The sequence below is a fragment of the Ambystoma mexicanum genome, chromosome 1q (genome assembly GCF_040938575.1).
Source record: "Ambystoma mexicanum isolate Mex_15411 chromosome 1q, UKY_AmexF1_1, whole genome shotgun sequence".
Lineage (NCBI taxonomy): Eukaryota > Metazoa > Chordata > Amphibia > Caudata > Ambystomatidae > Ambystoma > Ambystoma mexicanum.
In genome coordinates, this window is record NC_090922.1 from 15,149,807 (window position 1) to 15,174,720 (window position 24,914).

General features: G+C 45.2%; 1 protein-coding gene across 3 annotated transcripts in view; it reads left to right on the forward strand.

The window, feature by feature from the left end:
- Positions 1–24,914, forward strand: part of VANGL2 (VANGL planar cell polarity protein 2) — a 903,169-nt gene that overhangs the window by 461,137 nt on the left and 417,118 nt on the right. For all 3 annotated transcript variants that reach the window (XM_069635423.1, XM_069635422.1, XM_069635424.1), the window contains one exon: positions 11,482–11,751. In XM_069635423.1, coding sequence (XP_069491524.1) covers positions 11,681–11,751 — 71 coding nt within the window. In that variant the 5' untranslated portion in view covers positions 11,482–11,680. The remainder of the gene's footprint in view (positions 1–11,481; positions 11,752–24,914) is intronic.

Below are 24,914 nucleotides of genomic sequence, written 5' to 3' on the forward strand. Positions count from 1 at the left end.
TCCATCAAAGAGGCAAATAAAATTTCCCAGAGAGGATGGTGCAATGAAGACATGATCCCTGATATTAGCCTCGATCGAGATGAGATCAGGAAAAAAATGTGGATAGAGAAGTTTGGTAGCAACCCTGCTGAATTCTCTGTTAGCCCCTGCAATAGAGTCTGAACTGGGAAAGCGTATTAGACTCTCACACGAACCCTCTACCCCCGTAAACAAAAGTAAATACGGGATTGAAAATGTTTTTCTATTCAACAACCCTCCAAACTACACATACTCTGTGCCCTCTCACTTAAGTGTACAGAAAGTGGCACGAGCGATAGGGAGCATTTTCTCACCTAGAATGTCTACTGCGGCCGCATCTAATATAGAGATCAATAGTTCTCCAATCTCAAGAAAAATCAATCACTCAAGGTACCCAATCCTCATATAGTCCTGAATGCTTTACTGTCCCACACTATGAATACAATGAGTCCACGAACCAAGTACATGGGTTACGTCCGAATCTTAGACCTGAGGAGCAGCAAAAAAGCCTAGTCGAGCAACAATGCTTCAAAACCTTCCCAGTTTTGACGCGGATTCTAAATTTATTGGATAAGGGTCACGAGCAAACACATGAAGAAATAAAAACGTTACAACTTCCAATGTGTGAACTCATTAGTAAGCTAAGCAAAATGGAGGCAATGCTCCTTACGTGCAATATGATCTCGGCGCTGACCCACAAGACAAATGAGATGCCAAATACACACCATATTGCCACACAAACTAAAACTTTTGCTGAGGCAGTTACAGGGGGCTCTAAGCCCAAACTTGACTCAGTGAAGGATTTTAACCCTTCTCCAACATACATGGAAGATGTGAATGCTTTGAATATTGCAGCATTGACTGTTCTTGTAAAAGAGATGGCAACCACTCTTGCCAGTCAAACTAATCCAACCATAACAGAGGCTAAAACTCCCATAATTGGAAAGGAAATTGCACCCGTGGATAGTCCCTCTGCGCTTACCGACCTTATCGATTTAAGCGGAGAGGGCTTTGAGTTGAAAGAAGCAAAGGAAAGGACAATAGTCGATCATTAAATCGCTGAGTCCTCTACTATTCCGCAAACTAAAAAACAAAGGAGAGCTGTAGCCCGAGCAGAAAAGCAGAGAATCTTTGATGAAAGAATGAAGGGAAAAGTGGAAAAAATTTAAAAAATCAAGCAATCGACAAAATAGACAAACACAATACACACATGAGGGACATTTGCAATCTATCTGGGGGGACACGATCATAGACCTAAACCAACTGAATGAAGAATCGAAAGCGCTGTTAATTCTACCTGATCAGACGGTTCAACCAATCAAAAAGAATTAAATTGAAAAGAAACAAATGATTCCAAAGCAGGACAAATGTACAAGGTAGTAAAAAAATCAAATACAAAAGCTAAGAAAGGGGCTGCTGGTTTGGATGAAGGAATAGCTATCCTAAATTTGGGATCACAATCTGAAAATCAATCACCCAACCATAAACAATCTGTCTTTTTGAAATTTGACCCCATGCTGGGTATAAAAAAGACGGAAAAAGTGATTATTGGTATAGATAACAAGCAAAGGACTTCAAAACAAGCTAATTGTACAAACAAGAAAGGAAATGTTCAAGCTACTGCCACTAATGGCACCAATTCCCACATTGCTGATGCAAAAACGACAGTTATTAATCTTGAACTTGAGGGCACGACTGACCAAGCAGGCCCGTACGTTTACGTTTCGGAACATGCGATTCCGCTAACTACGAATTGCAATGCTTCGAATTCGGTGCTGCATTGTTCTACAGCGAGTGCCAATTCAATCGATCTAAAAACTGCCTCAGTAATGGGGTGGGAAAGTGAGCCAAAACGACATGTGAAGGCACGTCTGAATCACGTTTTCTTGTCAGCCTTACAGGAGATCCCAGCACTTCGTATTATACTAATGATATTGACTGGGTGAAACTGACTTCTGTGAATAATAACAGAATGATCTGCAAATGTATTTCCCCTTTAATTCTGAAATTAATATGGGAGTACAGAGAGGATCTAGCCTCCATCGGCCTACTATCTAGCATATTCTCCTCCCTTGACGAAGCAATCAGTTTTCTGGAGACTACGCCCCCTTCTGATGAGATTACGCCCATTAGTTCGAGCCAAGGTGACCCTACAAACTTTGATGCAAACACAATGAAACAATTTATGTCCTTTGTATCAGCACTGAAAGAGATGTCATGGAAGGATCCTAAATCCGAGCAAACGCAAATTCAAGCAAACCCGATGAGAGACTCTTAGCCTGGCTAAATTTCACATTATCTTGTGGAATTCATGCGTCTTAAATAACTTTAAAAAATGGTATAGCCTCAATTACCACCCAAGACCCGACATCGTTTTACAAGAATCCATGAACCAAACCGATTTTACCATTGAGGGTTATTATGCCTACATTCAAGTGACATGTCGGGGACCCTGGGAAAGACCATTGGGTGGTCTCGCAATTTTAATCAACACTGCATGCAAATGTTCTACAGAAATGATCAGTAGATCCGACTCTTTATTGGCCATTATACTAATAGACGACGAGGATCCTTCCATCATTCTCCTTCTGATATGCATCTATTGGAATAAACTCATCACTCCAATTGATGACATCTTAGACGAACTGAATAACGTTATTGAAAAGGCTCTGATAAAACATCCATCTGTTAGAATAATTGCTGGAGGTGATTTGAATTGCTATTGTTATGAAGAAAGTTCCCATCCAAGACCTATGTGGAACAATCCTTCGACTTCCTCAAAGAAAAACGGGCAAACGTGGAACAATTTCTTTCTTGATTGGGATATGCAAACCTCTATCTTTCCACTGGAACCTTACGGCTATACTTGGGCAAGAGGAGTTTGTAAGTCCCTAATTGACTATTTTTTTTATCTCCTTGAGGCTTTACTGGTATGTTGACTCTCTCCTGATAAGCGACCCGGCCCTAGGGGACCATATGATTGTTACATTGACTTTGAACATTCCATTGCCCGTTTCTCTGAAGAGTTATTTCTACCCTTGTTAGAACCTGACTGTCAATCCCTAACCAGGAGATGGAATACTAGAGTTTGCAGCACTTTTATAAACCATCTGTAATGGGATGCTGATATCATCACCAACACTGTTTCTGGAGGTACTTCCCTCCCACAAATGGAAAATAAGAATGCTCTTAGAATAAAATTTCATTTGCAAAAACTGGCACAAGAACGAAAGAAGAAAGTCCAAACGCTAGTTTGGCATGCTCATAAATTCAACCAGCATGTAGCGATCCTGAAAGCTCAAAAAAATTCAGAGATCAGGAGATTAATTAAGACAACCGCTACCTCAGAGTCGAAAATAACTAATAAAAATTATCAAACAAACTAATAGAAACAGGTTAAAATGGATGAAAGGCAAACTGCATTATGAAGACAATCAAAACATTACCACCTGCTAAAACATGATTCAAGGCAAATCTGGTCCACTCTGCGTACCATTACTTCTGATTCTGCTAATGTGATGGAATCAGTGATTACAGCAGAAACCTGAGTTTCATACATAAAAGGTACATACCTAATGCCAGATCGCTTCTCTTCGCTCAAAGGGGGAGAACCCAAGTTGCTATTGGGTACTCAAGCTACGTGGACTATTTGGGATATCATCGAGGCCATAGGGAAATTAAAACACTCCAAAGCTCCTAGCCCCGATGGTCTCCCAGCCTGTGTATACAAATCAAACCCGGTATTTTGAGCTCACATTCTAAAGATCAGTTTTGATACGATCCTACAGACTGGCATAATCCCTCCCTCTTGGTCATCAGCTCTGGTTATCCCTATATACAAAAAGGGTCCCCCGGCTTCTCTATCTCACTACCGTCCGATAGCGTTAACTGATGCTTCCTCGAAAAAAATGTGTTTACTTCTGTTAGCTGTAAACTCATATTAGCGATCATAATTTACTATCACCCTATCAAGTAGGTTTTAGGAAACCTATTGGATGTCATCTTCAAGCTCAAACATCGTCATCCAAAAGTGGTCCGGTATACATGGCTAGCCTGGACTTGACCGCAACATATGACTGTGTAATACGTGAGTTACTGTGGAAAAAAATGTTGGTCATGGGCATCCAAACACAGTTGGTTGCTTTAATTGCATCACTACACAAAAATACCAACTACCACATCTGCCTAAATAAGGAAGGCGTTCTCACTAACCCCATTACCACCAAAATGGGGGTAACACAGGGCTGCAACATGGCAGCAGTGTTATTCAATTTATATCTCTTGGGTTTGGGCGATCATTGGCAGACCGGCGAGTGTTTTCCTGCTAAGCTTGGTTCTTTTAACTTGGACTGGATGGGCTTTGCAGACAATCTGCTATTCTTTGACAGAACTCTGTTTGGTTTGCAAAGAAAATTAGATCAATTCGCAGATTTCGCACACAAACATAATTTATCACCAAACCCTGCCAAATCCTACATATCTATTTTTTCAGATGGTAAACTCAAACCTTACAGTTTTTCTTGGACTCTGAACGGAATCAAAGTGGAATATGCAGCCATGATTCGATTTTTAGGCTATCCCCTTATCGATTCATACTCCTTGAAAATGTGGAAAAATGTTCTAAACCAAAAGGTCAAAAGTTTATCATCTCAAATGAAAATTATATTCCACAAATTATGCATGTTTTCTTTATTACCCTTGATCCAATGTTATCTACTAAAAGTAGAACCCATCATTCTTTACTCTCTGGATATTTGCAGTTATGAGCTCGACGACTTTCTAGACACACTACAGGGCAAACACTGGAAAAATGCATTAGGTATGGCCTCTTCCATTCCCAACGTAATGATATGTCACAAGTTAAACCTGTTGCCCCTCTCAGTAAAATATAACTGGTGAAGTATCACTAATTATATCAAAATGCTGAATCCGCCCAAAAATACTCTATATGCAAAGCTGAACAAAACGCTGGCCGATTCGAGCATTAGATCACTAAACAGAATAACTCTAAAACTTAAGAAAATGTTAACTTCAATCAATGAAACTCCGGAATCCATGAGTATGTGGCTCCCGGGCCAAAAAAAAATATCAAAGATTTCATTGGTGCAGTATGCTGTATGTAATGGGGACTTATTCATCGTCTGAGGAATACAATCTTTTCCGAAGTAAATGGGGGACCAGACACACATCTCATTCAGTTTCCCTCAGCAACAGCAAGGAAAATGTATATGCGTTTTAGATTAAATCAATTTCTAACATACTCTCGAAAAAAACACTGGTATGGCAGTCAAAGAACCATGGGATCAGGAATGTGTCGATTTTGTGAGGATGAGGAAGCATCTGAAATATCTTGTTGTTTCTTGTCCTTCTTTTGAGGAATCTCTAATTCGAATGTTTGAGCATTACTTTTAAAATAAATCATACACTGCTAGGGAATCCCTATGGAAACGCTGTATGGAAGGGTACAGTCAAAAACTCACTTAAGTTAATTAATTTTCTTGTAATTATAGAGGCAAAACTGGGCGAAGAACTGCCAGGTGTGTAATTGCAAAATTCTGAAGTAGTGTGAAATGTAAAGAAGGATGCGAAAACAAAACTACCTAAGGCACCTCATTACTATCTTTATCTGGTTTGGAAGATCTTTCTAACTTCAGCGCTACTTTAAGATGTTTCACAACTGTAATTTGTTAACTATGCATTATATCAAGTAGCGTGAATCCAACCGTATGAATTGGAAGCCTTTTGATAAATTGTTTCTAATCATTACTTTGATTTTGCAATTAGGGGTTTGCTACCTAAATGAGACACGAAGTAAAATGTTAGCATTTGCCTGGATGTATTTCACAATGACTATACATTCAATTTCAAATTCTATGAAGTTTGGTAAGAATTATATATGAATGTATGTTGGATTATTTTAAATATTGTTTTAATGTACATTGAATGAAAATTAATTGTAAAGGTTTTTATTAAATAAACCAAATCCAAAAAAAAACACTGGGAGAGAGAGTGGAAAGATTGAACTCACCTAGTTCAATAGCTAAGCTGAAGGAAGGGTTAGATAATTTCCAGGCAATTGCAGACCGAGAGGTGAAATACTTAGCCCATCCTGCCATGGCCCGTAGATATGGGGAAGAGGGATGACCAGGCAGGTACCTGGCGACACTGGTTGGAGGCAAGCAGGGATTCGGAAAGAGATCTGCAGTAAGATCCAAGCACGGGCGGTGTTAGTGAAACCTAGTGAAATAACAGAGGAATTCCATGCATTCTACGAATCCCTGTACGCTACAAGAGGGACTCCAACAGCCCCCAAACTTAGGGAATATATTGAGGCAGTGGCACTACCCGGACTCGACACAGAGGCAGTGGAGACCCTTGCAAGACCTTTATCGGTGGATGATGTGTTGAGTGTGGTGAGGGCCCTACCTACCGCGAAGGCACCGGGGACGGATGGTATAACTGCCGAATTCTATAAGGAATGGGAAACTGATTTTGCTAGCCACGTGCTCGATTTGTGGGAGGAAGGGATAAGTAAGGGAATTCTTCCCCCCACTTTGAGGGAAGCTGTCATAACACTAATGCTGAAGCCAGGCAAGGACCCACTCGACTGCATGTCATACCGCCCAATATCTCTTTATAAACCTTGATGTGAAAATATTTGCGGAGGTACTGACGGACCGCCTCCTTCCGTATGTCACACAAATAGTTCTTTGGGATCAGTCGGGGTTTATCCCTGGGAGGTCGACAGCTTTGAATCTTAGACGCTTGTTTGCAATCATGGCACAGATAGATCCAGGAACACAGGCAGTAGCGGCGCTTCTAGATGAGGAAAAAGCAGTTGACTCGGCGGAGTGGGGCTACTTATTTGAGGTGTTGGCACAAGTAGGGTTCCCGATGTACTACATGCAAGCAGTGCGGCCGCTATACTCGGGCTGCAGGGCCCAAATTAATATTGGTGGAACCTGGTCGAACCTGTTTGCACTTGGGAGAGGGACCAGAAAGGGGAGCCCCCTCTCCCTGATGCTTTTTGCGATTGCTATAGAAGTATTGGCTGGTAGACTCTGGAGGTTCCATGGACACAGGGGGGGGGGGGAATATGAGGGGACCCAGGGAGCTAATTTCATTCTATGCAGATGATGAGTTTATATGTGTGAGGGATCTGGAAGTTAGCCTGGAGCAGCCAGGCTTAATGCATTGAGAGAGGCTCGGTGCACCCCCATTCACTACAGGGGCTGTTGATCTCGGGGAGAGTCGCGGACAAATGTAAACTGGACCCAGTGGCGTGAACGGTGTACGCTTGGAAACGGACGATGAGGAGGCTGGGGTGGAACACTCATTTGATCTGTACATCTCGCTCTGTGGATTGAAGTCTTGGCACCAACATGCTATGCAGCATTAGTGCGAGAATGGGGGGGCTGGGGGTGGGGGTAGGCAGATAGCTTGGTTGGAGGACATGTAACCGGATGGGAAGTTTATGTCTCAGGAGGTGTATCTGGATAAGATGGGCAGGGGCCCTCAACGCAGGTTACAATATTACTGGATGTGGGTGGCTTTCAGGGAATGGTCGCCGGTCTTCCCTGACATACCCCAGACCACACCACTACTGTACTATAATCAAAACTCCTCAGGGTACAGTTGCGTAGTCTCAGCAATATACAGTAACATTCTTGCTGACACACATCGGGACCCTCTCCCCTGTAAACACCACTGGGAACAGGACAGCGGCGTCACCCTTGGGGATAAGTAGTGCAAAAGAATATGTGGCACCACGCACACTGGGACATTTAGTCCTAGACTACAATTAATTCAACTCAAGACCCTCCACAGGGCCTACGTCTCGCCGGCTCGAGTACACAAATTTGATGCATCGAGTTCGGCTGCATGCCCTAGGTGCAACACTGATCAGGTGCATATGGTTCATATGCTTTGGGCGTGTGTTGGTCTGCGTGATTTCTGGGAGGGTGTGTTTGATGTCATGGCCGGGAATGGTGGAGCAGGATATCCCATGCACAATGCTGTGCAGCATGCTGGGGTGGTCACCTGGAACACCGAAGAAGTATCATAAACTTTTGGCATCCTGCATGATAGCGGCTAGGAGGTGTATCCTTATGAAGTGGACTAATGTCGGGGACGGACAGATGGCTGAAAGATCTGATTAGGCTAAGCGATACTGATAGACTATGCTGCCATGTGTGGGCAACAAAATAGACCTAAAGACATCTGGGGCCCGTGAACATCATACTTGTTGATGAGAGAAGAAGCACTGGGATGAGGAAGGAGGTCGGGGAGACTGTATGACATTGCCCGGAGCAGGCCAAGCTGGGCATTTGTATGGGACGAGGGACATTATCAATGTGCTTATCAGGCGTGCTCTGTACCTTGAAGAATGTGATATGCAATGTGTATACAGCTGTGTTTGTGCCATACGTTGTAACTGTAATGTGGTCTAAAGTGGAGATGTGAACCAATCAATAGAGATGTAAAAAAATAAAAAAAACCTGGTTCCCCTTCACCTCGCAATAGAATCAAAGGCCTTTTGAAATGCAGCACCCTGGTGTGAGGTCTAGCCTTTTGTCAATGACTGTGCCCTTTGATTCTTGTTCCCTGGTCAGCTTCCTGTGGAGTGGATGTCTTCCGAGAAGGGTGTTACCGACCCTTACAGAGAAAGGTCATCCCCCAAGGTTTATCCTTTCTGAGGAGAATGCACCTAATCCTTTCACATTTGAGCATGCGCCCACAGGGCTGACACACTTGTGATATCAAATTGATGTTGCTGTAATAATTATGAGAAAACATCCACCATAGCATAACTTGGGCTTAGCTTGTATTTAAAGAGTGTTCTGTCACTAGGAGGTAGACTGGTAATTGAAATGCTTAGCTGTCAATGCAGCTGTCAAGAGACTTCCTGGGACCTCTGAACCTGTTCTGTCCGCTGCGGGATCTAGTTACTGATGCAGAACGGCCTAAGTACACACTATGCTTTTGGCATGGATCTTATGAAAGGGGAATCTGATCAGCAGATTACCCTTTCAGAGATGGAATTACCCTTATTTTATTAAATTAATAAACATTTCAAAACCCAGATTTCCTTGCAAAAGGGCAATCCTTCACAATGGGCCTCATTAAAAGGTTGCTGGTCCGGTAACAACGGTACAGGTAAGCTTGCCGGTACCGTTGTTACCGGACCGGCAAACTACGAGATCTACTCGCAGGTGCCTTTCAGCCCGGCAGGTCTAACCAGCCGGGCAGAACGGCACTCGCAGACAGGCCTACAAGCCATTCAAGCCTGGATGGCCACTAACGGCCTATGTCTTAACGGGGATAAGACTGAAATCCTTATCCTCGGCCAAAAATCCACACTGGCCAGGCTAGACAGCTGCTATGCCAATTTCAACATCGACAACTGCACTATCCCAGTCCTATCCTCTGTGAAAACGCTAGGGGTCTACATTGATGCAACCCTGTCCATGGACAAACAAGTTAGTGCCATTGTCTCCGCATCTGCACTAAGCACTAAACTCATCAACGCCATTAAACCATTCCTTTCCAAAGAAAACTGCCTTTCAATAGCAAGAGCTACCATAGGCGCTAAACTTGACTATTGCAATGCACTTCTAGCCGGCACCTCTGAAAAAAACCTAAACAAACTCCAGGTCACCCAAAATAACGCTCTAAGAGCAGCATTAAACATCTCCAAAAGGGACCACATCTCACTGGCAAGGCAATCAGTTCACTGGCTCCCTGTCAAAGAACGCATCACCTTCAAGGTACTGACTACTACCCACAAATGTATCCACCACACTGCACCATCATATCTCTCAGACACCATTCTCAGACAGACCTCATCCAGACCTACCAGACTCTGCTACACTAACCAACTCACTGTACCACGCATCCACAAGATTACAGCCGGGGGGCTGGGTTTCCCCTACATAGCACCAAAACTTTGGAATAATCTCCCCCACGCTCTAAGAGCAGAAGGCTCCCTCACAGCGTTTAGAAAAAAACTCAAAACCTCTCTCTTTAACTAAAATTCCTCTACCTACTGCCATTCAGGCACACACTGCTAACTATTGCTACTGCCCAAACTGTATGCATGTATGCCTCTGTATGCTGTAACTAAGACGCGCTTTCCCTGTAACCAGCGCTATTCTGTAACCAGCGCCACGATGCCTCAGGGCTGATTCTGTGCGCTTAACAAATGCGAATAAATAAATAAATAAATAAATAAGGTAGCATATCATTGGTACCGTTAATAACGGGACCATTGCTACCGGCCTTCCCATTTGAGTCCTATGGGACTGAAATGGGAATGGGGAGTAATGTTTACCGCCACCCTGCGAAGGGGAATTACCAGGTCCGGCAGGGCCGGAATGCCCTGGTACATCCCCATTGCCGGGTGCCGGAAAAAAAATGACTGTGGCGGCTGCTCTGCTGGTATTTACTGTCACGACTACCGCCTACCTTATAATGGCGCCCAATGTGTTTCTTGCAAGTAAAGTCTTTTTTGTACTTAAACTATTGTGCTGCGGCTGTAACCTTTTTGTTAGGGAAAAAATAGGGTAATTGGGGGGGGGGGAAACAAACTGTAAAATGTTTTCTCAAAGAAGCCAATTGGAGCGCTCTTATTTGAAGCTCGTTGTTTTTGCAAGCGTGCAGCTGTTCTCTGGGGTGTATCAGGTGATTGTTTCAATGTTGAAAAAGTAAATAATCCATGAGTGCCCATTTAAAAGTATGTATGAGGACTATTAAGAATGACCTTGTGCAGAAAAATGGGCAGCAGTATAATCTGTTGAACATAACATTCCGAGGCACAGTTAACTTCAGTTCTTGGTCCTAAAATAATCTGTTATTCTGAAGCTTTTTCATTAAGGCCACAATCAAAATGTGTTCACTGTTTTTGAGAAATCGCCATGTTCTGCTTCCAAGAAAACAACTAGTGCATTGTCCTGTTTGTTTAGAAGAAAGCTCTAGAGAGTCTCTGCTGCTCAGATGTTCCCTTCTCTCCATCCACCTTTCCGATTTATTCTTGAAGTGACTGCTGGGTCGGTCCTATAACATGAAAAATTAAAGGGGTGAAATTTCAGAGAGCAGTTGAAATTTCTTTGGGAATCTGGGACTTGGAAGTTGACCCTTCCACCTGATCAAATGTTATTTATTTGCAGGTTAAAGGTACGTTTCAAGCAAACCTTTAAGTTCAGGGTTTTATATTTTGAAAAATACTCTTTTAGGGTTAAAATAATTGATAAGGTACAGCCTAAAATGGCTTTTTAAGTGAATTAAAAAATATCTTGTACTACCACGATTGTCCATATGTGTATTGGAGTCTTAATTTTTACCAAATCATGATGGAAGTTAGAATAGCAGCAGAGATGTACATGATTTTGAGCATATGCCTAACTCCTCATTTGTTAATTTTACATATTAATGTTTTGTCTTCATTTCTTTTTTGTACAAAAATAGGTAATTCACTTTCTTCTAGAACTAGTCCTTCCAGTGAATCAAAATAGAGTCCCTCAAGGCAAAAGTTGACTTTCTGAAGGTGCCTCTTGGCCTGAAGAAACCTGCACTGAAGGAGGCAGCTGCACGTGCGCAGGCAGCAGTACCTGGGCGACCGAAGTCCGTTAACGTGTACAGATATAAGGCACAGAGGTCGGACAACATGGACACCGAGTCCCAATACTCTGGTTATTCCTACAAATCTGGCCACTCAAGAAGCTCCCGCAAGCACAGGTGAGGTTTGCTTTACTTAAGCTAACTTCCCTTGCATACATCTGACTCCATTATAGGCAGCTTATACTGTCAAGAAAATCTTATTTTGCCAGTATGCTTTGCTAAATTAACCATATCCCTAATGGAATGTCAAACCACGCTCAAAAGTTACAAACTGTTAGAGGAACAACCAAGATGTTCAAATAAATGTCCTTTTTGAAAGTGAAATAAAAATGAACATTCGCAATGAGTGAAAGAAAATGCAAGCACATGTACATTTTCATTTATGCAAAGCTCTGGAGCAGATTTGCTAGTAAATTCATATAATTTAAGCAGAAGTTGAGTGTTGTGCAGCTTAAACCTGCATAATGTGTACTAGCACTTATGGGAACTTTACCGAGAAGCAAAGACATGGATGGAAAAATATAGGATACCTACCTAGATGTGATTAGCACATGCCTGTTGTATGTAATGCAAAGATGTAATGTGTAACGCACCACTGCTGTTTTGGTGGTTTTGTGGCTCTACAAGAAAAGTGGGTGGGGGTTGTTGGTGAGGTAAATAGGGTGGGAGGTGCAAAATCTGAGTGCCTCCCAGAAGTACCAGAGTACTGAGATCTGGTTTTCTCTTTGGCAATTGCCAGTTACTGCTGGGTATGTATGTGTGTTTCTATCGAGAGAGAAAGGTAGTTGTGAGGCAATGGGTTTGTGCATTGGTGTAGACTTCTCTTATTAAGTCTTATTAGACTGAAGCGTTAAGAGCTGCAGTCTTATGTTGATCCAGGAATAGGTTTTTAGTCATTTGGGTCTCGACAGGGGTAGAGTACTTCTTTTTCTAGATTGTGGTTTAAGGCCAGAGCAGGGGTGACTGACACGACTGACTCAGATCTCCAGGGTCTGATTTTCTGTGCTTTGACGCATGTGTTGGTGAGACTAACCTGACCGAAGAAGAGTTATTTTTCCTTTTGTTTATTGTGGAAGGTCATTGTGGCTCTCTTTTAGCACCTCCCCTTTTGACACAATAACCTATGCAATAAAGTACTCTCTGCTTGAGAGGGGGCAACACAGCACTCACCTCTGTTAACAAGCAAGGTGGAAACTATATTACTTGAGTTCTTAGGTGAAAGGGGCTTCCTAAAGAGAATAGAATCCCTAAAATGCCATGAAGACAGAATCATCTGGAACTACTCAATTTGAAAGTGCCTCAAACCTCTACTTTTTAACAAGGCCGATGGTGGTTCAAATATGTTTTAGCCAGTTAACTCAGATGTATTTTACTCTTAGCAACATGTTTAAGATAAATGCAGAATTATAACAATAACAGAACTCTTGCATTAAAACAGGAAAACTCAGAATATGAAATCTACCCATGCACTTTAACTTTATACATTGATCCAAAATTGTAGTTTTAAATATACCCTCCAAATGAATTGCGAACAGGGTCATTCCTCTTTTTTGGGAATAGGACAAACCTGGGCTAATTGTCCCATCTAGAGCATATTATCTATTCCATGGACTGGTTTCCAAGGAAAACAGAGGTTAGTTTAAATGGAAACGTTAACCCTGATGCTACCCTTGTTGCCCCGAATTGGACTATAATGGTGATCAGTCCCTTTGAGGATACATTAATCTGTCCAAGTACTCGAGTGTAGAACTAACAAGTACCCTAGAAAATGACCCGGAAACTATGAGCATGAAGTGAATATTACAGCAGTCCCAACTTGGTGGAGGAAGCCCTCCGACTGCAGCGTGAAAGCTATAAATTGTTGAACTTTTCTGTCCAGCAATCACAGATCATCAGCTGAAAACTGAGCGCACGAAGGACCCTCGTATGATAAATGCAGCTCTCCTCTTATTGCCATGCTCAATTTTAGGCACCGGGTCTTCATTTGTGAGCATACTATTCGTGAACTGTCTGGTAACTGCCAGCCCCACCTAGCATTTCCAAAATGAACACTTGATCCTGCCATTACAGTTGACACCAAAGTCCCAAAAAAATGGATCCGTTGCTTGACACCCATCCGTTTGAAACCCAAAGCCAAGTGCAATTCTTGGTATGACTCTGACCTAGCTACACTTAAACTTAAGTGTAGGGCGGCTGAGAGGATGTGGAGGGCTTCTTGTTCATCCTCTGACAAACTGGCTTGTCGCCTGCTCCAAAGGCAATATCGACTCTCTGCACCAAGAAGAGAGTCCAAATTGAAGCCTGTGTCTTTGCAACATCTAACAATTTGGCCAAACTCTTTAATATCTGCAATCTGCTGCAGTCTCTACCCCTACTCTAACCTCCCAGAATATTTACAGTGCCCTTGCCTCTCACTTTATCTCTAAAACCCAGGACATCCTGTCTACCCTCCCCTCTTCTTCCCTCCCCATCTCTCCTCTAGCCGTCTCTGCTTGCTGACCCTCCTTCTGCTACCCCCACCCTCTTTCTCATCCTTTCCTCTTTTCTCCCCTGATGAGGTTGCTAGACAAGTCCGATCTATGAAAGCCTCGTCAAAACAGGTTCATCTCTGTTCCTCTAAAACCATCAAGGTCCACATTGATGCCCTCACCCCGGCCCTTGCTGATTTTTGCAACCTCTCCTTTGCCTCTGGATCTTCCCCTCTGAAGCAATCCCTTGTGCATCCTCTCCTCAAGAAATCCACAGCTGGTCCTTCTTGTCCAGCTAACTATCGCTCAATTTCCATTACTCCGTTTCTGGGTAAACTCCTGGAAAATCTGGCCATTTCTCAGTTTAACTTTCATTCTGATTTGGTTGGCTCTCTCCAGGACCACCAATCTGGCTTCAGGGTTGCCAGAACCACGGAAACTGCTGCTCTCCTGAACATCTGTGAAGATCTGCTTCTAACCTTGACTGTAACATTCCCTCTCTCCTCATCTTACTTGATCTCTCCTCTGCCTTCGACACAGTCAACCATATTACCCTGCTCCACCGTCTCTGCGATAACCTGGGCATCACCGGTCAGGCTCCGGCCTGGCTGATGGGAGTTGTAGTTCAAAACATTAGAGCCAAAGGTTGCAGAGCCCTGGCTTGAGAACATCAACGGGGACCTCCCACCCCCCACCAAACCATTTGTACTTAACATTCTTCTAAATGGTACTCCCGACAGTCATTTGTTGGTTGGTGACAATCTGTCAAACACATTCACAATCCGTTCAAAAACTCCACAGAAGCTATGCTCATTACTGGAACATGCTCCCTCTTGGTGGATATCCAGGGTATAAAATGAACCATACAATTATAGGTTAAAATATCTGCAGTTTTAGGAGTGAGGAGGGAGATCTAGCAGTTTAGGAATATGAAAACCCAGTCCTGGGACTTTTCTGTTGAATCTCCGATCAGGACCTCGGTTTCTTTAGCCATCACCCCAAATACACTCCAGAAAATAAAACCTGCAGATGAAGTGTCAAAAAGGCTTTGCCGATTGTACTGGACCCCTGTGCGGATGGCTAGGATAGGGTTGCCCTATAATGACACTTGTTGGGGCTGTGGCCGTAGTGGGGGTACCTTACTGCATATGTTATGGGCATGCCCGAGAATGACTGATTTCTGGAGTGATGTTTTAAGCAGATTAGATCTTGTGCTGGGGAACACACTTACAAGAAGACCTTATTCGACAATCTTGTTATCGATCAACAGGAGAAGTGAAATGGCCCGAATTAACAATGAATGGATAAATAGAGTTCTTGTAGTAGAGGCAAAGCAAATATTACGGGTGTGGAAGTTGAGGAAAATACCAGATGGAGGACTGGTTGCTAGATGTGCGTACTTTACCTGATTATGAAAAAGTTACTTTTAAGAAGCCGAAACGGGAGGAACGTTACTTTGAAATTTGGGGATTGTTCAACGGGTTGTGTAGGTAATGTTAATTTATGGAGCATGTGATCGAGGGAACATAATAAGAGGAAGGTTACCAGATTTGTGTGTTCTATGTTGTGTGTTGACGTCTGTCAGTGATGTATTGTTCGATGTTGTCAATCTTAAACCATTGCTATGATATAGAGGCTTGTTATTGTTAGATAAGGATTGGATCCGCTGTTATTGCTGAATTTGGATACTTGGATACTGTATATATTGTATTATTTAAATGTATGCCTCTGATGATATGAATATGTTTGTGTTACCTTTCAATTTACAAATGAAGAGAAAAGAAATATGCTTAACTTCCATTAGTCTCAACACTTTTTAATCCACATAAAACTCTCACAGATTGCATAATTCTGTTCCCTGTAGGGAAGGATGCCCCCTGTTGCAGGATACCCTGCCGCAGGCACCCATGAGGCATCCCTAAAGGAACGAAAAGTGTGACATACCTGTAGTTTATTTTTCTTTTTTTTTTAATTCTCTTTATTGAATTTTTCAACAACATTAGCAATCCCCATAACTCCTCCCTCCCCTCCCCCCGGTGCTGTTCCAAAGTCTCTGTAGCTCCCTGTCACCAGAAAGTGTCTAGTCGGGATTATTCCAGGTCCAGAAGTCTTGGACGTTGTGGGCGCCATCCAATCCTGAAATCGTCTCTAAGAAAGGAAAGGACCTCACCCCACTCGCCCGCAAATTTTTGTATTGTGTTCATTGCATAGGAGGCCCATTCCATCGCTACTATCTCCCACACTTTACGCAGCCAGTCTTGAAGCGTTGGTCTGATCGAACTCTTCCATTTCTGGGCTATGATTGTCATTGCTGCCAGAGTGAGCATCACCCTCGCTCTTTCCCTGCCCCTTGAGCCCGTCGGCCCTTCTGCTGGCCTCAAGCCTAGTAGTGACCATTCTGGGGGTATACCTCCCTCTGCCCCAAACACTTGTTCCATCGCCTGCTTGATGTCTCCCCAGAACGGGACTATTTTTGGGCATTGCCACCAAATGTGTTCCACAGTGCCCTCCTGGCCGCATCCCCTCCAGCAAGTTCCCGATGATTCCGTGTAGATCCTGCGTAGCCGAGCTGGGGTATAGTGCCACCCATACAATATCTTATACCAGGCCTCCTGGGTTTGTGAGGCTCTCGCTAGTTTGGGGATCTTCCTCCAAAGATTTTCCCACACTGTCTTCTCCATTTCCCTGCCCAGAATTTTTTCCCACCTTCCCATGTATGCCCATTGCGGCCTCGGGGTAGCCTCATCCAAGGTCTTGTAAAGCTGCGAAATAAGGCCTTTCGAGAAGTCATTGGTCATCAGGAATTTTTCAAAAGGGGTCGGTGATCTAGTGGCCGCCTCTTTATTTATGGGGTGTAGAAGCCAGTTTCGAAGTTGTGAGTATCTCAGTCGTTCGCCCTCCCCCAGTGCGAAATCCTTTTTACAATCTACAAAAGAACTGATCTCCCATTCAATAAACATGTCCCGCATCCAACGCCACCCCCCATCCCGCCAGTTCCGGAATGCCCTTTTTTCCAACCCGGGGGTGAAGTTTTTATTATTGAAGATGGGGGTGATGGGAGACGGGAAGGTTGTAATTTCCTTCCGTTGGACCAATCTGTCCCAGTTATCTGCCGCTAGTTTAGTAATCGAGCTAAGGTACATATGGCCCGGGCGGTGCTGTCTGGGTAGCCACAGAACCTCTCCCAGTTCGTGTCGCGTAACCGCTCTATCCATCTGAACCCAGTGTTTTCCTTCCCCCTCCTGTAGCAATTCCCTGATCACCCTTAGTTGGGTTGCTTCTTAGTATTGACGGAAGCTGGGAAGAGCTAGCCCCCCCCTTTTCTTGGGGCCATAAGTTGCATCCTCCTCACCCTTGCCCTTTTTCCCTCCCATATGAAGTTGTTTGTCATTACCTGGAACTCCCTGAAGAAGCAAGCTGGGACTGCTTGAGGGATAGCTTGGAAGAGGTAAAGTAGCCTCGGCAGGGTAACCATTTTAAGTGCCTCTAGCCTCCCCAACCAGGAGATCCGCAAGTTCCGCCACTTACGGAGATCTTTCTTAATTCTTTGCAGGAGTGGGGGGTAGTTTGCTGCGTACCTTCCGCTCAAAGCCGAGTGATTCTCACCCCCAGGTATGTGATTCCCCCCACCAGGTATGTGATTCCCCCCCGGTCGCCAGGCAAAGGGCGTCGTCCCCTTTAGCTCCTCCCTCTCTTCCCTTGCCAATGTTAGGTCCATCAATTCGGACTTGTGCATGTTAATGCGTAGTCCGGATGCTTCCCCAAAGTCTTCTAGCAATAACCTAGCTTGTGTGCTCGACTCTATGGGATTGGTCAGGGGAGCAACATGTCGTCTGCAAAGGCCGCCACCTTGTGGTGCCTGCCTCCAAACGGTATTCCCTGTATTCCTTCCGATTCCCGTATTGCCGGTAGGAGGGGCTCCAGGTAAATTGCGTATAGCAGGGGTGGTGGGGGACATCCCTGTTTTGTTCCTCTTTGGAGTTGGAATGGTCTAGTTAGAAACCCATTTACCACCACCCTCGCTTGTGGGCCCTCATAGTTCGCCTTGACCAACTGTAAATAAGCGCCTCCCAACCCCATCTTTTCCATGGTTTTAAAGAGGAAGGACCACTCCATCCGGTCGAACGCTTTTTCAGCATCTAGGGATAGGAGTGCTGCCGGTTTGCGAGTCTTTTCTGCCTTTTCCACCAGGTGGGCCACCCTTCTGATATTATCCGCTGTCTGCCTCCCCTTTACAAATCCCGCCTGGTCTTGATGGATCAAATCCGGGAGGAGCCCCTCAAGCCTGTTCGCCAGGATCTTAGTGTAGATCTTTGCGTCTACGTTAATGAGCGCTATTGGCCTATAGGAGGATCTTTCAAGGGGGTCTTGCCCTCCTTCAGAATCAGGGAGATCTTGGCTTCTTCCATGGACGGGGTGATTTTCCCACTATCCAAAAAGGAGTTGAAAAGGTAGGTCAGGTGTGGAACCAGCACGCCCGCGTAGGTCTTATAAAAGGACGCAGTGTACCCATCGGGGCCGGGGGCCTTACCCGCGGGCAGCTTCCGAATAGCCCCCCTCACCTCCTCCTCCGTTATCTTTTGTTGTAGACCAATCTGGGCATCCCCCTCGATTTTACGTAAGTTAACCCTTTCCAGGAATTGCTCTTGAGCTTGACGCAGGGGTGCTGTGAAGCATATAAGGTCTTGTAGAAAACGGCCATGGCCTCTTGGATGTCTTCTATTCGGGTAACCCTTTCCCCCTTTTCTGAGTTTAGCGCCGCGATTGTGTTTCTGAAGGCCGCTCCCCGAAGGAGGCGAGCTAGCAGGGCATCCGCCTTATTCCCTCTTGCATAGAATTTTTGCCTCACAAAAAGCATGGCCCCCTCCGCTTTTTTGGTCCTAAGGATCCCCAGTTGTCCTATTGCCCTCCTATAGTGTTCTGGTTGATCCTGCTGGGGTTCGCCGCTACCCTGCCTCTCGCTTCCTCAACTTCCGCTTCCAGCCGGGACTCAAAGTCCTGTAGCTGTTTTTGTCTCTGTGCCCTAGCTGCTATAATTTCCCCCCTCAGTGTGGCCTTAAATGCGTCCCATCTTGTATCTTCCCTCGTGTCCCCTCTTGTTATTGTCGAAGAACTCTCATCTTGCCCTCTATCTCCTCTCTTACCACAGGGTCCCTCAGTAGATGTTCCGGGTATTTCCAGCCCCACAGCTCCCTCCTCCTCTTTTCCCAGTTCCAGCTGCATTGACAATATTTTATGGTCTGCTATTCCCATGTGCCCGACCTCTACCTCTTTTACCTTACCCACCAGGTTGGCCGAGATCCAGATGTAGTCAATTCTGGACTGGGTCCCATGAACTTCAGAAAGGAATGTGTAGCCCTCCTCATCCCCCCTCAATTCCCTCCAGACATCCCTCAGCCCTATGCTCTCACTTTGTCCCGGAGTTCCGCTGAGGCTACTGTCCCTCCCCCACGGCTTTTGGTCCCTCCTGACCTGTCTTTAATCTTGTTCCAAGCTATATTCAGGTCCCCCATTATGATTATCTGGCCTCTTGCTCAGCCACGTATTTTCCCCATGAGATCGCAGAGGAAGGGTGTCTTCTAAGCGGAAATTCACCGTGCCCCTGATGGCCAGCGCCACCTTGCGAAGCAGGTGTGTCTCTTGTAATCCCAGAAAGTCTGGTTTTCCCCGCTTCGTAAATTGTTCCAGCTTTTTCCTTTTCAGTGGGGTATTTAGGCCCCCAACATTGTGCGTTACCCACTTGAATTGTAGTTAGACAATTGTCCCCGCCATTCAAGACCCTCCGACAGTTCTCCACTCCCACTCATTTGCCCCCTGCCTGTTGCCCGGGTGCTTGGGCCACTTCTAGTTCGTCCCTCGTGCAGCACCTGAGGATCCCCCCCCACCCTCTCTCCCTTCCCCCCCCCCCCAACCCCTAATGACCTTTAAAACCTGGTCCTCCCGCGTCCCCCATCCCTTCCCCCCCAGGCTTCCTCGCCCTTGATGATCCCATGATGTTTGCTCTTAGCACCCTCTCCCCTTCTTGTATACAAAAGTGCCTTTGTGTCCACCACCCACTGAAATTATTTAAGTACCCGGTTAGTTCTCCCCTGGTCCAGCTCACTCCACCGCCGCCGGCTCCGCATCAGTTCCCTTCCCAGGGGACCTCCGCTGTACGGGCCTTCTCCTTTTCCCCTCCCCGACCAGCGACCATTCCCATGGCCTGGCTCGGGCACCACTCTTCACCTCCGAGGGGCCGCTCAGGTCCGCCATCCTCGATTCCTCGACCAGTTCTTGGTTCAGTTCAAGTTGAAGTAGGTCCGCACCTTCCTGCATCGTGGTTATCCGCTTCTGAGAACCAGCCCAATCGAATACAAGTCCAAACGGGAAGGTCCACTTATATCTGATCCCCTTTTCTTTGAGCTTCACGGTAAGGGGACTCCATTGTTGCCTCTTGAGCAAGGTGCAGCTGGCGAGATCCTGGTACAGCTCGATACGTTGGTCGTTAAAGGATATCGGCTCTTTTTGTCTAGCGGCCTTGAGTACTGCCTCTTTTTGAGCGTATCTTGTAAACGCCGCTAACACGTCTCGTGGCCTATTGAGGGAACCCACTCTGTGAACCCTGTCCAGTTCGATCCGGTGAGGACTCGCCCAATAGTTCCACGAAGATTCGTTGAATCGTTTCCTTCAGGTCCTTATCTTGCACCGTTTCCAGCAGGATCTTCAACCTGATGTTGATCCGTCGAGACCTGTTTGCCATGTCTTCCATTCGTATTTCCAGGTTCCGCGTCGCCATGTCGAGCCTCTCGATAGCTTCGCTGTTCTCCATGGTCTCTCTGCCTATCTCCTGCAGGCCTTTTTCGACTGTCTGTTCTCTCCCCCAGTTGACCCACTTCCTGCTTGATTTCGGCCAGCGCTTGGTTAATGTCGGATCTTATTAGTTGAAATTGCTCTTGAAAGGTTTTTCCCAAAGATGCTTGGAATGAGAGCAGCTCCCTGTGCAGGTCCTGGCGTGAGATCTGGGCGGACGCTTCCAGGGCCTCGCCGTGCTCCTGCTCCGTACTCCAACCCCCACACCCCCCCACCCCCCACTCGGAGTGTGTTGGCCTTGGCGGCGAACCTTGTGTTCTTATTGGACTTCTTGACTTAGCCCTCTGCAGGGGTACCAAAGGTCTGACAGGTGACAGTCTTGGAGACCTTCTAATTCGCCGGGAAGTTGTCCTTTACATGTCCCCTTTCCTCTCCTGCCATGCTTTCCCCTCTCCCTACTTGGGTTTGGAGGAACTCCGGAAGGGACTGGCATCTCTTCATACCATTTTTGTTGGTCTTGTATTGATGGTAGCCGCTTGTCCTGTTGTTGCACTAGAGATTGTATTTTGGCTAGTAGTTGGAGAGAGCAAAGCTTGTGAATTGATGATTGGTTCAGTAGTTTGGGATGGAACCAACCTAATTGGAAAGCTTGGAGCCGGGTGTACCTACGGATGTCTCAATGATGAATGTACAGGTCTTCCCTGTCTAGATTACGGATTTGAATACTGTTCATCCTCTGATAATTGAGGTGAATAACCTTGTTCAGCCTGTCTATATGTTGTTCCAGTATTTGTTTGGGCAATTCTGAAGAAACTGGTGATGGGGATGGTTCCATGCTTGCAGCGAAGGCTGGTTGAGTGTCACTCATTATGAAGGGTTGAATGGTTTTAGAGGGATGCTTATCACTCTAGGGCTCTGTGTCCTCTGCAGTTTTAGTTCTCCCACTGGGGCCTCCCTGTTTGTTCTTATCCTGTACCATCTTCTGTACTCTAGGATGGTGCCAGTGGTTGTCCACTTGCTTTATGTTTTTTGGTGTTCTATTGACGGTTTTGCCTATGTGACCCCACTGGTGGTCTTCTTGTCATCACCTGTCAGTTTCCTTGTACCCATGGACGAGGCTGTGGGCACAACTTTTTCCTGTACTCATCTTGGTTGTCGACAAAATTGCCTGATGGGGACTGTATTGTAGTAGGTGATACGGTGTATACTGTCGGTGAAGGGGTTGTCGTCTGGGTTCCTGTGGTGCCTGTCTTTGCAGGCTGGTTTATCGTTGACGGGTTCTTTGTCACTGCAGCTGTTTGCTGGCGTCGACGGGGTGTTTGCTGGCGTCGACGGGGTGTTTGCTGGCGTCGACGGGGTGTTTGCTGGCGTCGACATGGTAGTTTGCTGGCGTCGACATGGTAGTTTGCTGGCGTCGACATGGTAGTTCTTGTAGTCGACGTGGCCATTGGTTTTGCCGTCTACTAGGCCACCGTCCATGATGGTGTCAAAAAGGATTTGCCTGCATTTGTTGGAATCATCTTGATAGTCCACAAGGATTTGCTTTTTGCAATTGAGGTTGTCATAGACTCCCTAAAATTGTATCCCCCACTTCCCACTGCTGTCAATGTCTTTGCTGGCGGTGGTTTCATCGTCTGGGGCGTCGATGGACGGCTGGATTTACTTGGATTTTCATCCTTTTTCTTTTTAGAATAGGATGACAGTTTTTCCTCAGATGTAGCCCTTTTCGGGGGATGGGGTCTGTCAAGAAAAGCAAAGATGAGTGGGCACCACTGGGCTATAATCACTATGAGTGGAACTTTAGAAAGTCTGTATAAGATTTATCAATTTGCACTTGTGTAGAAAATCTTATTGGGAGCGGACTGTGAAGAGTCTGGAGACACCCTAACTCCAAATATACGCATAGCAGAAGGCTAGGTAGTAAACCGCTCTCCTTTTGGTCCCAACTGGGATATCAAGTTAGTTTCAAAGTTTTTGGTACTTATCGTAAAGTTTTTAGGTATTCATGTTTAGGTATGGCGGTCTTGAATGGGTTTTTAATAAATCATTACGAATGACGCTGTTCTTAATTACATTGTAACCAATTTATATCAAAGATGAGTTTTTTTTAAAAAAAAAGGTCACTAATAATGTCTTAGTGAGGAAGCAAAGTAGTCACAGCATCCAAAATGATTGACTTAATCTGCCAATGCATTTCGGAGAATATCTCCTTCATCAGGGCGAGTCAAATACTTGATTTACACAATCAATAAAAAACACATACAAAATCATGCCATTGGTGAAGAAAGAAAATACCATTTGTGTAAAAAGTAAACATAACATAACGTACCAATTGCCGGTTGTTTTGGTTGTTGTCAGAGCAAAATTGCGAAAGGAGAATAGTAAAGAGAGGCCAATTAGTGAGATGAAAGAAATATAATGGAAAAATAGTGGAATCTGTTCCAAAGAGTTGCCTGCGTGGTGTGTGACTTTATAAAAATCAGGTCGAATCCTGAGAGTTATTAGAATCAAGAAAGCTGCTAAATCCACCCGGTACTGACGGCAAATCGCGGCTGTCGTCAAAGATATACTGGGAGAAAAAACCTCCTACCCAGTTAATCCCTCTCTTGATGTCGGTCCAGAGAAGAATGCAACCTTCACTGGAAACATCCAATCAAACAAGGGCAGTAATAAACCTGTGGATGGAAAAACTATTCTACCCGGCACCCTCTAATCCTTTATATATCCGTTGATGGCTTAAGCCGGATTCGTTAGTTGTCACAACTACTTGGAAGAGGGCAGGTACACCACTAGCCTCTTCATAGGCTTCCCCCAGACACAGAGTGCAAGAAGCTCTTTAGCATAGGGAGGAAAGTTGCAACTTCGGCAGCGTTTCAAACTAGAATCGCCAACAATTGCTCACTGTTGGTGAGCTATGACTGATATAAATGGGACGAGATTATGGCCCTCATCGACTCTGCGCCAGAGCCTTTAAAGTCTAAATTTGCTCTAGTAGCAGCGGAAGGCAAAGCCACTGCCAACGGCTTGCTGAAGAACAACCCCGACGCTGCAGATATTGCAGGCTGTATTATTGTGGAAGGAACCATTCTCAAGCGCCACGCTTGACTTCGCCAATCTGGCTTCAAGCTTGAGACCCAGGCAATGTTACTCAACATGCCAGTGGAACCAACCATACTTCTCGGCATAGCGGTAGAGGACGCTCTAAAATCAGCCAAAGAGGAATATGATGCTCTCAAATCACTTGGGCAAATGACTAACAAACCGCCTATCCAAACGGGTGGGAACAGTTTTTGCCGTTTCTGTGACCAAAGTTCCCAAAGAGGGTCCGGATACGGACAAAATCAAAATTCTTCATGGAACAACCACCAGGGTCAAGTGTCCCAGTGTTATCAAAGATACCAGCGCAGATCCTGTGGTCGGGGGAGATCTTCCACATCTAGAGGTGAAGGAACACCTCCCAAACAATGACGGCCCACTACATGTCCCCTCCCATACCTCCCCATTAGGGGGACGGATGTCACACTTCACCCACGGATGGGAGGGAATAACCACAGACAAGTGGGGGTTATCTCCATTAGTGGGAGGTTGTGTGGAGTGCCTAGAAAGACCATCCAACCACCCCCGCGCCAAAGGAAGACAACAAGGGAAGAACAACTCATCCTGGTAGAAGTCAATGTGCTGCTCCTCAAAGACACCATCGAGATTGTGCCGTCCAGCGAGGTAAACCAGGGTATTTATTCAAGCTACTTCTTTGTGCCAAAATAAATATCGAACTATGCACCCAGTATTAGTCTTACGCCCTGCAAACACTTATGTAATGCCACAAAAGTCTGCATGACAACGCTACAAAAGGTAATCCCCCTGCTAAAGAGGAGGGATTACATGGCAACATTGGATATGAAAGATTCCTATTATCATATTTCAATGCTCCGAGCGCACAGAAAACTCTTGTGGTTCAAAGTAGCAAACCAGCACTACCAATTCAAGGTGCTACTCTTCGGAATAGCTTCAGCTCCAAGGGTA